The 14,069-nt window shown below is 45.6% G+C and overlaps 1 protein-coding gene and 1 long non-coding RNA gene across 4 annotated transcripts; one reads left to right on the top strand and one right to left on the bottom strand.

The window, feature by feature from the left end:
• The first annotated feature begins 1,062 nt into the window (after positions 1–1,062).
• Positions 1,063–4,127, top strand: LOC123187791 (uncharacterized). Its single transcript, XR_006494127.1, has 4 exons — positions 1,063–1,367; positions 1,452–2,194; positions 3,002–3,060; positions 3,767–4,127. It is a non-coding gene; the product is annotated as an uncharacterized lncRNA (long non-coding RNA).
• A 1,436-nt stretch (positions 4,128–5,563) lies between these two features.
• Positions 5,564–9,619, bottom strand: LOC123187790 (uncharacterized). Of its 3 annotated transcripts, none has more exons than XM_044599720.1 (9): positions 8,253–9,619; positions 7,938–8,011; positions 7,813–7,862; positions 7,587–7,665; positions 7,390–7,461; positions 7,150–7,227; positions 6,905–7,063; positions 6,256–6,468; positions 5,564–5,923 (listed from the first exon to the last, which is right to left on the bottom strand). In XM_044599720.1, the coding sequence occupies exons 1-8, from the start codon at positions 9,559–9,561 to the stop codon at positions 6,277–6,279; spliced, it is 2,013 nt and encodes a 670-aa protein (XP_044455655.1). In that variant the 5' UTR covers positions 9,562–9,619; the 3' UTR covers positions 5,564–5,923; positions 6,256–6,276. The 3 variants fall into 3 exon arrangements, 2 of the variants coding, with proteins under 2 accessions (XP_044455655.1, XP_044455656.1); XM_044599721.1 differs by having other exon boundaries at positions 7,390–7,458; XR_006494126.1 differs by lacking the exons at positions 5,564–5,923; positions 6,256–6,468 and having other exon boundaries at positions 6,922–7,063; positions 7,390–7,664.
• Between the last annotated feature and the right edge of the window lie 4,450 nt (positions 9,620–14,069).

The following is a 14,069-nucleotide window of genomic DNA, read 5'->3' as shown; positions in this document are numbered from 1 at the left end:
GTAGATTCATCCATTTTTCTCCGTATGTAGTCCATAGTGAAATCTCTACAAAGACTTATATTTAGGAACGGAGGGAGTAGTTCTCTGGAAACATATGCAATCAAATAGAAAAATAACATTTTTTATGTTGGCCTGAAACAAATTTATGTTATATTGCACCGACACCATAGGAAGTACACATGCCACCATTGGATCGTCCGTATGCTAGATGGCACAAAAGCTTACCTTATATGCCATATTTTATTTTATGTAAACAATTTCAGATTCTATTGGATGCATGTATTAGTTTCTCTGGAAACAAAATTCAAACCAACACTACATTAGCAATATTTTGGGACTAAATTTTCATGCTTCAACCACCATAAAACTTTGTTTCAAAGTACAACCATACATGCTTCATATCACAAAGCGAATCATGATACTACTTGAAAAAATGTTACAGAATTATAAGAAGCATGATCCATAGTGTTGGAAGCATGTTTATCATGTCATGCAATAAGTATCAACTGGAAGCATCGTCTCTACACAGAAACTCACATTATTATAGGAACCTGATCTGGAGAGAACCATGCAATGAGAGACACGGGAGCGGAGGGCACACACACCCTGCCCTTATGAACATCTTCGAGAGACTGAGCCGGCATATCATCTTGAGATTTACGAAGTCACCGTAGGTGCCTCGTCGTCGACGGGACGTCTCCTCCCACTGAAAGCGCATCGCCGGAAATTCTGAAATACGCGCGAGTGGAGGGCATGCACACCCTACCCCTATGAACACCTTCAAGAGACTGAGTCGGCATATCATCTTGAGATTTACGAAGTCACCGTAGGTGCCTCGTCGTCGACGGGACGTCTCCTCCCACTGAAAACGTATCGCCGGAAATTCTGAAATAAATCCAGAAATAATGAAATAAATCCAGAAATAATGCGAGCATCAAGATTTGAACTCTCGTGGGTTAGGGATACCATTGTCCACATAACCATCTCAATCACAGGTTGGTTCCCGATGTAATTTTACTTTATGGAAACGGTTAGCTGCTCCTACGACCTAGCCCACTCCATCGTACTACTAGTAAAAAACGTGCGAGCTGTTTTCTTATCACTCGACGGCGTTCCTATCTCGCCATTGCGGAGGCGGCGGCGGCGACGACACCGGAGGGACGATGAGGAGGCGGCGGCAGCGACGACGTCGGAGGGACGAGGAGGAGGCGATGGCTACCTCTCTCACGCGTGGAGTATTTCCCTTTCCCTCTCGCACGCGGCAACGATCTGGAGGCGACGTGGGCTCTACAAAGGTCCGGCGCAAGCTCGGCGGCGACAACGGACTTCTCCTACGCCCCTCTCCACAAGCGGCGGCCCTCCCGCCGGTAAGAAATCTCTCCTCCTATTATTCCTCTCTCATTCTCCATGAATTTCTGAATTTCTAGGTCAGTGTTATTGGTTTATGGCAGGGGGGAGCAGGGGAAGAGGAAGAGAGACCAATGAATGAAATGAAAGAAATATGGGGAGCTTGTGTAGTACCTGCAGGGGAGGGGGTTATGGTGGGCTTGTTCGGTTAATCCCTTCTCCAAGGAGATTGGAGGTGTTTGAAGGGGATTGGGGAGGATTCTGACTTACAAGGGATTTAATCCTTCACAAACCCCTTCAATCCCCCTCAGATCAAATGCCGGAGCGGAGAGGTGGCGGGGGAGGCCATGTGAATTCAGTATCAAACTGTGGAGTAGGATGAACAACACTACAGCATCAAACTTCGATTCTGTTGAGATCAATTTTTGTTTCTCATGGGGCATGTGAATACTCTCTGTGATTTTGATTTTCTGTAAAATTCGCCGTCAAAAAATTGCACGAATTTGCAACCTTGTAGCTATAAATGATGCTTCTCAATTAACTGAATGTTAGTAATGTTGTACATAAAGAACCAGCCTGTACCTAGGTGATAGTACTAATTCTCTATGAATTTGTTAATGGAAATACGTACAAACTTACGAGCTTCAAATCAGAGCGGAATTTTGTTTACACGAAATTTAGTTTTATGCTATTCTTAAGATAAGATTCGAAGTGATGACACCAGCTTTGTGTTTTGTGAATTTATTAGGCAAATGAGGATTGAAATTCTGCCAAGAAATCTCAGAGCAGAAGATGTATGCAAGGGACTTGGAGACGAGGCAATGCTGCGCAGACAAGAAAATGGCAAGTACGTTGTACTCACGGTTAGGCACACAAGAATATATAGTCACCATAAGCTGGATGAACAAATATACCTTGTTAATTAGTTTTTGATCCTTCAAACATGGCCAGCGGCCTAGCCATTCGAGCTCCATGACTCGTAGTTCGCCTTGATGTATTTAGGTACCACTTAAGCATAATGAAACCAGTTGCTCGTAATATGATTAAGGCATGTGATTAATCTGTTTGGCTGAATTTATTCAGAGGGGAAATCATCAAGGTTGCGAGCAGATGTCTAAATGATCTGTTTCCATTGCACACATATATCAATTAGCAATGCAAATTAGCGACCGTTTCAAATTTATATTTCTATTTTCTTTTGCAATCTGCAAGGAACTCAAAGATAGTTTTACATTTTCTCACGTGCATTCTAGTCCATAAATTGTTTGGGCAATACAGAACGGAAGAATATGTACAAGTTTGCGGTACAAACTTCAGTGTCTCTTGTACCTTGTGAATTAACTGAATGCTGAATTTCTGAAGTTAATAAATAGCTAGCTCTCTCCTCGCAAAACAAAAGGAACTAGCTAGCTCTCGTATGAACATATATTGAGATCTTCCGGCGATGAGGCTTTTGAGGTTTTCCGTTTAAATTAAGGGTGCAACCCTTTCTTCTGGTCAATTACCTAGTGTTAATGTCTTATCTTGTGTGTACAACATGTTATTCTCTGTTCAGGTAACTGCACGATCAATGTTAAATATTCAGTACGCTATATGAAATAAAAAAATAAAAAAGCATGCTATATGATTAATTTAATTTTCTTGTTCCGTGCAGTTTGGAGCAATTCGTGGTTACTACCGGTCTCGAGTTAGATTTATTTCAATTGCAATGAGGTACACATACACTGGACCCTTCCTGGCTGTCTGTCTAAGTTGTTTTTGTTGAAGTAGCATAAACCTAACTTTTGATAGTAAAGATGTGTTTCCACCCAATTCATACAGTAAGCCACAATAGTTACTTGGTACCAGTCATCAACTAGTCAATCTCAATCTTACCTTAATAGAGAATTGCTATTGATTTGTATTGGCTTAAGTACCGAGGACATAAATTTCCCTTTTACCCCTAATAGTGGTGGATTTGCTCCTTCCAGGGAGGCCTATATTTGGCTAACTGTCTATAGGCTAGAGAAGTAGTGGCAATCAGTGAATATTTTTATTCTTATGCCTTATCTGAATATAGCTTTAGAAATTCTTAACATGGAATACATAATATACTTTATGTGTATGTTGTTAATTCTTATTTTTTTAATTTTCTATTTGTTAAATGTTGGCAAGCAGAGTATATACTTGAGGTGAGGTTATCCTGAATTTGAATTTGGGTGTACATGATCCTACTAGCTTCTAATTCTACTGAGCTATATTTATGATTGTGTGTTTGCTCTCACACATTTATTCAAGGGATCATTATGACAAATGATGCCCAATTCTAGGTTGCTGGTAATGCATTTTCACACCATCCGTATGCTTGTGCTTTACCCCCATTGGGTAATCAATATGATAAAGGAGCATTAATCCGTGGATTTCGTTTTGATTTTGACAGGAACTTGTATCCAAACCTGCTATTCCCAACTGGTGTGTTTATAGGTTGCAGTGTTAGTGGTGGTCTCCTCCTGATGGAGCTCTGTATATGCCCTTCTTGTTTAGCTCAAAATCTTTTCTCTCCTAAGGTCTTGTCAGAATCTTCCTTTTTTTCTTAAGAAGCATGCTATCAATGGACAACAGATGTTGCAGCACCAAAAAGTTGGTGACCATGCTTGGGTGTTTCAGAGCACATATGAAAAACATTTATTTTTTACTTTCATGGATTGCACAATTCATTCATTCATGAAGAATGAGATGATTGTCCCCTCAAAAAAAAAAAAAGAGAATGAGATGATTGCTTAGTCTTGCAATTTCTAGTATGGCTGGACAATCATGATTTCATTCATCTTCTGTCATTACCTACTTTGTAGACACTTTTGCAAATGAGGCAAATTTCTTATTGCTTCATGGAGTTTGTTTATTATCATGTTAGTATTCTGTGTAATGAAACATCCCATATTTTTTTACTGCCACATATATCTAAAAAAACCACAGCCCATCTGTGTTCTATAAACGTCGGTGTGGTCTTTCTTATGTGCACCAAGAATTCTGTCATTAACATAAGGTATTTTACATCGGCACTGCAAACTGTTGATGTATCTAAAAACCATAGTTTGCAAGCGGTGTTGCTTGCACTGAGAATTCTTACATTTGCACGAGGTATTTTACACTGGCGTTGTGAACTCATTGACGATTAGCATTCATCAACTAAGCACACCTCGATGTACGCAGCCGGTATATCCACAGGTCTTTAGAACGGAGTGTATCCAGTGTTTCTTCTCCGTACCTATCACATGTCACAGCTGTGTGAGGGATGTCGTCGGCCGCGTATTGGGTGATGGTGCTGTTGATCTGCCGCCGGCTACTCTTTTCCGCCGGAGGAAGCACGTTACGCGAGCATGCAATGGTCATAGGGTAGCACAGGAAGATCAATTCATACAGGATCCGCTGCTGCTTACTACTCATGGAAACATCCGACCTTATGGTCAACTCGTCCGTCTATCTTTCTGATCTCATTCGTTTCTGATCGCATAAAAAGTCATGAGATCAAAAAAGAGATGCTATTTATCTGGATAGTTTAACAAACTTTTAAACAGAACATGATCCCATAGGAGATTTGTTCGTTAATCATAAATAATTGCTGGACACGTTCTCATAGTGCAACTCAATAGCACGTCTGCACATTGTAGTTAAGTCTTACGTGGCCACACTTTGGTTTTCTTACGGTCCAATAAGAGGTGCGCACACAATTGACCACACCGTAAGTTTACACCGTCAACCTTTTGATTTTACGGTGGCTGTGGCTGTGGCGCGTGGGTTCCTTTTTTCAGGCCGTAATCTTACCCCACATGTTTTCCTTTCTTACGTTCTACAACCTGGCCGTGGGAGATGAGGTGGGGTATGTTTCTTCATCAGGCCAGCTGGTGCTGTCTCGATCTGTCCAAGTGCCCCATTGTCTGGGCAGAACTATCTGGGATTGGTGTCCTAGTGCAGGTGGGCAAAAAAAATCATAATGTGATAGTGCAGCCTTAGTTTGTTGTCTAAAAATGTTTACAGGAAAGCCTGGTTGGTTCTGTATGTGTAGTTTCTGTCTTGCAGCTAAGTTGTAGCCATACTCACAGGATAGGTTTTTCATTCCCTTGGCTCAGACGTAATCTGAAGTCGGGGTACTTAGTAAAGCCAAAAGAAACACCATTATTATTGCCTCACAGCTACTACAAGTATTCCATTCCAGGAATAGAACCACAAGAGGAAATCACAAAGAACCACACCACAATTGTTATCAAACTTGTCTGCAGTCAAGCACGCGATACATAATATAAACATCACCAATACGATTCAACAGCTAGGTAGGGTACTATAATAAGGCAGTCCAGTATTAAGCCAGTACACATACACCGCACTGGAAGGGAGGATGGTCTTGCTCATCTACTACATAAATACATATATTAGAGGCTCCAGTGGCGGCGTCATCAGGCCTCTTCGATCAGCAGCTTGGCTACTGTTAATTAAGATCTACTGTAGCTGCTGGCCAGTTCATGAGACTTCTTCACCTTGCCTTGACTATTGGAAAGAGAAATCATATATCTCCCAACGGTAGGATGGAAGAGGTCCCCTGTTACCACAAGCATAGCCATGATTACTACTGGTCTCCAAAGAATTTCTAGGAAATAAACATTTCTCACAGTTCGGACCATCAGCAATGACACTCTAGACCATAAGCAACAGTGTCAAACTATGAGAGGATTTACATAGTGTTTACAATATGTAACCATCTTTAAATTTCAAGTTTGAAACACACAAGGGTTCTGCATATGCAACAAGCGCAGAATTACTAGCAAGAATAACTATCTTGAAGAAGTAATCTTAATGAAAGGTTCACTCCATGTCTATACTGTCTAAAAGAGGACCATGCCAGCAAACACAGGTTTTCAGTACTGCTTTTACCTCGCTAGGTGTTGGATGACACTACGAAGGAGAAGGTGAATGCTCCCAAGATGCAACAGGCAGCTCCAGAGTATTGGGAGGCTTCTCCCATTGGTGTTGGTACTTGCCATAGCCTGTGTGTGCGCCATAGGCAAATGAGTTGGGGGCAGTAAGTTGCTGTGGATACCAATGGTAGCTGGCTCCACTGCTATTGTTGAAGGATGGCTGGGGTACCTGAAATCATAGGCAACAGTTGATAGTAAGATGATGGAAAAACAGACACCTAGGCAACAAATCAAAAAGTAGCACATCACGGCATAGCAGAGATAGATAATTTCATCTTTGTTGCTTATTATATTCCAATGAACTCAAATAATGAATATAACAGTTTAGTTGCTTTTAGGCTTACTGATTACATACTTTTAAACTTGGTGCCCATAGTTCTTTTTTTCCCCTCTTTTTACTTTCAAAACACATAATACAAAATTGCACAGAACATGTCAACTTGGGCCCATCAACCATAACAGCACATGTGAGAGAGTTACTACCAAGAAAATGTATCTTGCGAGTAATTTTTAACACGTGAAGATGGTCCGTTCCAGGGCTATAGAGCTACAGGTCAATAGAGGAGACAGCAGAATATCATAATAAGCTTCACCAATGTTTTTACCTCATGAGGTCCAAACTCACTGCTATAAGTGAAAAGCCGTTTTAATGGTGGTAGCTGCAGCCACAGTGGCTGGTTGTTGTGACGACCATGTACAGGGGCAAACGATGCATAACCAGGACCACATGGTCCATCTGGCTTGTTGAAGTATTGCCGCGCTGGCTGGAATGGTACATTCTAATTAATCTTTCTTGATGATGATAAGAAAATAGACAACTGTGAAACATGGTATATGGAATACGACATACCAGATTGTTTTGGGGCCACAATGACTGCCCAGGGGGATAGCATGGCGCATCCCACTTTTTGAAGCACTGCTGTTGTGTCTGTAAATGGTGCATTCTAATTAATCTTGCTGAACGATTAAGGGAATATAGATTGGAAACAGGGCATATGGGATTGCCAACTATTGATGCATGGCAAAGCGAACAACAGCACAAGGACGAAATTCACAAAAGCAAATTCACACAGATCTCGGCCAAATATACCTTACGCTCTTTCTTCCGCTCTAGCTCATGCTCTATCTCCCGCTCTAGCTCCAGCACCTTCTCGTCAAGCTGCTGCTCGCATCGCCAATAAAGGAGAAAGTGAGAGAGAGAAATCGGATGAGCCACTGATAATAAATAGAACACAAATTAGACTGCCATCGCGGAACCTTCCGCAGATTGTTTTCAATAGGATGGACCTGGGAAATATGATCGTTCTGCATAATACTCCCAACAGCATTTCGTGCACGCTTGTTTTTCTGAGCCCATTCCCAAGGCTTGATGAACAGAAAGTCAATTAGGCAAGAGATCAGGTAAAACTAATTGGCGAATAGCCATCAAATTATAAAATGAATTGATCTAAGTCGGATCATAAGTGCCCAGGCCTCAGGAGAAGAGAGATTCCGAAGAGAATAAGAAGCTTGCCTTTGGATTTTGCTCCTTGGTTCACAGGAATTGAGCTCACCCACACAGATCTATGCACAGAAGAGATGGCAAGTTACTTGGCAGAAATTCTTTCTTTGAAATAAAAAGTGATGCAAAATACTTACTGAGGAGTTGCTTGGCTGATTTGCAGAGCTGCTAGCCTCTTCTGGGATCTTGCGACACGCTGAGACTTCAGTGCCTACACAAACCACTAAATTCATAAGCAACACCATACTCACAATCCTGGGTTTCTTAGGGAACCGGCAAATATGCAGAAAACACACAAAGCAATATGCAGGCATAAGGCAGCCATCAAGTGGCTCCAAACAGCCCCCAGGTTAATTTGCCAAGGCAGTCACAAGAAGAACATAATAACTAAGTAGATAAGGACTGTAAGCATTGCATAGGCATGGCGAACAATAAGAGCAGCTAACAGTTACCTGGAGTCATATCCAGATGGCGGGATAATGTACAGGCAAAGAAAGGATGTTGAGGGTCATAGCGAAGTTCGTAATAAAAATCATCCGGAAGATAATACTTTCCAATTGCTTTCACTGCCTTGTTTCCCAGGTCAACGGCTGCCACCCATCCATCGTGAATACTAGGTTTCAGCACAGATTTGATATAAAGAATATCGTCACCATCCGGGCTCAGGATGGGGAAAGCTGAGTAGAGGTTCCCCAATGTCATGTCCAGCCCGGGCAACAAAGACTCGTCAACCAAGATGTCAGCGACATCAGCAGCGCATGTCTGGCGCCAACAGTTAGATGAAAATGTCCGAGTCCATGTGACAGCTCTCCAGGCACCCCCAAAGGACAGCTGCTTGGAATTCCAATCCTCTTTGCGCTCGAGCGACATGATCAAGTCCGAATCATAGACAATACCCTCCTTGTTGCTCTGGATTCCAGGAGCAAGATTCTCCATCTCAATAAATTTGAGCACGCCATCAACGCATGTGAGATCCCGAAACCACAAGAAAGATTCGTCCTCTAGTTTTATCTTTCTCTTTGCGGTGGTAGGCGGAATGGGACATTTTAGTTTGTATCTGTTCCCAGGCAACAGCTCCGGCAACGGGATGAAACTTACATGATCTTGACCCAAATCGCACATCAGCAGGCCGTGTGACAAATCAACCCACCCTAGCAAGCCTTCTCCAAGCGAGATCACCTTATCGGGTATAATCCTGTCGACCACAGGACATGGATTGGGCAGTGTCCTAGTGATCCAGGACTTTTTCTCGGACGAGTAGATCCAAAGGTGGTAGTCATCCGACGACGGCGCGAGGCAGAGAGCGGCCACGAGATAGTGGCTGCCAAGCTGCAGGATGCCGAACTCCCTGACCCCGCGCAGATCATCGCGGTCGTCATCACAATACTCGTCGGGAGAAGGAATACGGTCGAGCAACGGCGACTCACCAGCCTTGTACAGGAAATATTCAGATGCGTAGTGGCCGTTGAAGACGGCGCGGAAGAGGACGAAACGGCCCTCCGCGCCGACGCCGACCACGCGTGGCGAAACTGAGAACTCGGAATACGGGCGGTCTTGCAGATGAGGGGGACTGCAGCAGTGGATGGAGAAGATTGACAGCTGCGGTGGGTCGGCCATCCAGAAGGAGACCTTCATGGTAAAGCCATCCCTGGATATGACTGTGGCCGTGGTCTCGTTCGTGCTGTCGGTGAAGCGCGGTTTCCGGGAGAGGAGAATTGAGGCCAGCCGACGCCGACGGGAGGCGTTGGCGGCGTCGCCCATCACGACGGGACTTCCGATTTTGGTGGGGATTTTGGGGGATCTGTGGTGGCGTCGCGACCCCGAGTCCTCCTAGGCAGCGTTTTATGCGCCACGAAACGGCCCATTATCTCGCACGCCGCTGCTGGATCGTAGTATGTGTTTTTTACGGGAACCCGTTCGCGCTCCTGGCGCTCGAAGACGACGCGAGTGGGCCGGCCCAGGAAACACGCACAGTAGCGAACGCAAATCTTTACTTATCTCTACTGTGTCTCGAAAAAAAAAACTTATCTCTACTCACACCCCTCAAAACTTCTAAAAAAAAACTTACACCCCTCAAAAAGAAAAAGAAAAACTTATCTCTACTTACGCCCGTGCATTGCAACAGGAGGATACATATTATGATGGTTCAAACACCGATACAAACAATATTATGCATTTCCACCATTTTGTGTGTCAGCCCATTGGCCCTCGCTACTTTTTTTCTTCCGTGCGATCAACTCTTCAATTCCATCCACTATCCAATTATACACATAATAAAAAAAAATCAACACTTGCAACCTATGTAATGACCAAACCATATTGCGCATTTACATTCTCACTAATGAACACCAAAAAACATCAGATATGTTCACATCAAAGAACTAACACCACTGCACTTGGTACATTAAACCTAAACGACTACTGAGACTAAACAGTTACACAATTAAAGTTACACAAGAAGGGAGTTTCATATTTCAGGCGTCACGAGAGTTGCTGCTTGTGCTTTGGCAGCTTGGCCTGAAGCTTGTCGAGCTTAACATTCAACTTCTGACAGTCAATAATGTGGCTGCGAGAAGCAAAAAATAATTTTATCATATGTGAACTTGCTCGCGCGGGCCAGGATAGTACGGTACCAGGGCATACACGCAGGTATGTGAAGCTCACCGTCGGACCAACCGCAGAGCAAACAGCCACGCCGGTAGGGCTTTGCTTGCACACAGCTGCCAACGGCTAGAAGCTCATTACAGTTCTTAGACATTTCAGAATGAAATAAGGAAAACTGTTGGTCTAATAAGGGTGATATGAAGGCATGGAAATGTGAATATTAAATACCAGATGCAAGCAGTTTGTAGAGAAATTCTTTCTACACCAACGTTAGCAACCTTGCAAAATTGTGTTCTTTGCCCATTCAACCAGTCCTTCTAAAAATTGATATGTGGTTTTCTCACGTGGGGGTACCATCTTGAGACTGCAATGAAAGTGAAATGGATCACAAAATGCGAAAAACTCCTTTGGTGCACGGCGTCCACTGGTATGCTTATCCACGCCATATATCTGCATCTGGATCACCAATCTGCATTTATGTGCTAGTGTATAGGAAATGTCCATCTCAGATACAACCAGTAGTATTCCACACATGTACCCCAGTATTGGAACAAGTCCAACGCTGGATCTCTGCTTTTGCCCGCGGAGACGCTCCTTGCACCAGTACCTGAATCACAAGCAAACTGCCCTGGTTGCATCTTGATGTAGGGTAGAACCCTAACGACCCGATCTTTCACGAAAGAAGCGGATCCCAACGAGGAGACACGAAGAACACGAAGGAAACGAGGGGAAAATACAAGAGAGAATCACTCAAACCAACAAGATTCGATTACACATGTGCTAGATCCTCGAAACACAAGGAGAGACACGATCCAAAGTCAACAAGGGACGATACATAGGGTAACCGGTTCTTCTCCGTGAGGAGGTCTTGATGGGGCCACCCGAGAGGGGGTCTTGAATCCAAGATGGATCTTCTCCGTAGAGGGGTCGCAGTCTCTCTCGGGGAGTAGATCCGTATGGATGAGCAATGCTCTATCTCAAGTATGAGCTAAAACCAATGCTGACCCTAGAAAGAGGGGGGATATAGAGTATATATACTCTAGGTGGGCGAAAGGGTACACGGGCCTCAGCCCTTCACTGTGCGCAGACAGGCGGGGCCGGACGTCCGGGCGTTGGGCTGGATGTCAAGGCGTTCACGGGGTGCCGGATATCCGGGGCTGGGGCCGGATGTCCAGGCTGATGGGGCTTCGGCTTCGGATGCGTTCTGTTGGGGTGCGCCGGATATCCGGGGCTGCGCCGGATGTTCGGGCTCGACGGATCGGATGTCTGGGGCATGGCCGGATGTCCAGGGTCTGCAGGTCTCCTGCGGCTGGGCTGCTGTTGTGGTCTCCAGGGGCCGGATGTCCCGGGCTGGGGGCCGGATGTCCGGGTCCTGGAGCTGTCTTCTCCACCTTCCGTTGGTTCCCCTCATCCATGAACTTGGCGGTTTGTCCATCTTTACGTGCATCTTCGGGAGGATCCTCTTGATACCTAATCATGCACAACATTCCAGACTTAAGGTAGTAGCCATGTCTCGAGGGGATCATATGTGATATCACTAAGGAAGGAAGTCACCTCGGTCTCGAGAGATCTAGCTCGTGCTCGTGTCATAGGTCCTTGTCGGTGTCAAAACCGGCGGATTTCGGGTAGGGGATCCCGAACTGTGCGTCTAGGCGGATGATAACAGGAGACAAGGGACACAATGTTTTTACCCAGGTCCGGGCCCTCTCGATGGAGGTAAAACCCTACTCCTGCTTGATTAATATTGATGATATGGGTAGTACAAGAGTAGATCTACCACGAGATCAAGGAGGCTAAACCCTAGAAGCTAGCCTATGGTATGATTGTTCTTCTTCTGTCCTACGGACTAAAAACCCTCCGGTTTATATAGACACAGGAGAGGGATAGGGTTACACAGAGTCGGTTACAATGGTAGGAGATCTATATATCCGCATTGCCAAGCTTGCCTTCCACGCCAAGGAAAGTCCCTTCCGGACATGGGGCGAAGTCTTCAATCTTGTATCTTCATAGTCCAGGAGTCCGGTCGAAGATATAGTTCGGCTATCCGGACACCCCCTAATCCAAGACTCCCTCAGTAGCCCCTGAACTAGGCTTCAATGATGACAAGTCCGGCGCATAGATTGTCTTCGGCATTGCAAGGCGGGTTCCTCCTCCAAGTACTTCATAGAAGATTTTGAACACAAAGGATAGTGTCCGGCTCTGCAAAATAAGTTTCCACACATTGCCGTAGAGAGAATAATATTTACACAGATCTAATCTGCTGACGTATTCCATAGTGTGACATCACACCACGGCGAAGCCTTTATTCGAACCATTTTTACTGCCCCACCTCAGCGTGTTTCGCGAGGCGGTTTCCTTGGCACGTCTTGTCAAAGCAGAGATCGTGTCCCCTTATTCCGGGATTCTCATCAATACGGGCGTGGGTAACCCAACCGCGCTATTGATTACGGCGCTTGGGAGATAAGCGAGTTTTATCAGGCTGGTGGGGACGCATAGCCGCATCCGCCCATATAAGGGGATAAGGATCCACCTTTTCACCTACGCCTTCTTCCTCCTTTGCCTATCCATTTTCCGCGCACTCGAGCTCCAGCGCCCAAGTCCGCATTCCCACCACGACCTTCTCCAGCCATGTCCGGAGCAGGAGGCAAGTGGATGGTCTCCTCCGTCACGGAGGGACACATCAAAAAACTGAGGAAGGCCGGATACTTGTCTAACGACATCGCGCACCGGCTCCCCGAAGAGGGGCAGCTCCTCCCCACCCCAAGGCCCCATGAGAGGGTAGTGTTCCTTCCCCACTTCCTCCGCGGACTGGGCTTTCCTCTCCACCCATTCGTCCGGGGGCTCATGTTCTACTATGGCCTGGATTTCCACGATCTGGCCCCGAACTTCATCCTCAACATCTCGACGTTTATCATCGTGTGTGAAGCTTTCCTCTGCATCCGCCCCCATTTTGGCCTATGGCTCAAGACTTTCAATGTCAAGCCAAAGGTGGTGCGCGGCAACCAGGCGGAGTGCGGAGGTGCCATGGTGGGCAAGATGCCCAACGTCCTATGGCTCGAGGGCTCCTTTGTGGAGACCCTGAAGGGGTGGCAATCGGGGTGGTTTTACATCACCGAGTCGCGCGACCCTGAGTGGGTCGCAGCTCCCGAGTTCCGGTCCGGACCCCCTACGCGGCTCACGTCCTGGAAAGAGATGGGCCTGTCGTGGGGCAACAAAGGAGAGGTGATTGGACTGCAAACATGCATCCAAACCCTGGTGAACAAGCAGGTCAAGCTTGTCAACGTAGTCCAGGTTATGCTCATCCGCCGGATCCTCCCGTGTCAACAACGGGCTTTCAACCTATGGGAGTTTGACCCAGCGCAGCACCGAACTCTGAACATGCTCTTTGACACGACGTACGAAGATGCCTGGAAGGTGCTATTCAAGGGCGCCGAGGCTCCCGCATCCACTTCCGAGGATCGCGGATTCGGCACGCAGCGCCACACTAGTGCGGTAAGCTATTTTTACCTTTTACAGGATATTAGTTTTTCATAGTTTGACTCTATGCGGGATCTAAGCTCCCTTACCTTTGACAGGATTGGCAGGCGAAGTCCAGACAGATCAACTGTCCGGCTCCTTTGCCCGAAGACCCAGCCGATGCTCGCTTGGCGAAGCTGCTAGTTCCA

The sequence above is a fragment of the Triticum aestivum genome, chromosome 2A (assembly GCF_018294505.1).
Source record: "Triticum aestivum cultivar Chinese Spring chromosome 2A, IWGSC CS RefSeq v2.1, whole genome shotgun sequence".
NCBI classification, from domain to species: domain Eukaryota; kingdom Viridiplantae; phylum Streptophyta; class Magnoliopsida; order Poales; family Poaceae; genus Triticum; species Triticum aestivum.
Note: the sequence above shows the minus strand (reverse complement) of the source record. Positions and strands in the feature narration are given on the sequence as shown.

Excerpts from the sequence above, each read along its gene's own strand:
- LOC123187790 (XM_044599720.1), bottom strand. The coding sequence starts at position 9,561 with ATGGGCGACGCCGCCAACGCCTCCCGTCGGCGTCGGCTGGCCTCAATT. Across the intron at positions 7,228-7,389 it reads AGCGGAAGAAAGAGCGTAAG|ACACAACAGCAGTGCTTCAA; the intron begins GTATATTTGGCC and ends CACCATTTACAG. Across the intron at positions 6,469-6,904 it reads GTGAGTTTGGACCTCATGAG|GTACCCCAGCCATCCTTCAA; the intron begins GTAAAAACATTG and ends CTATGATTTCAG.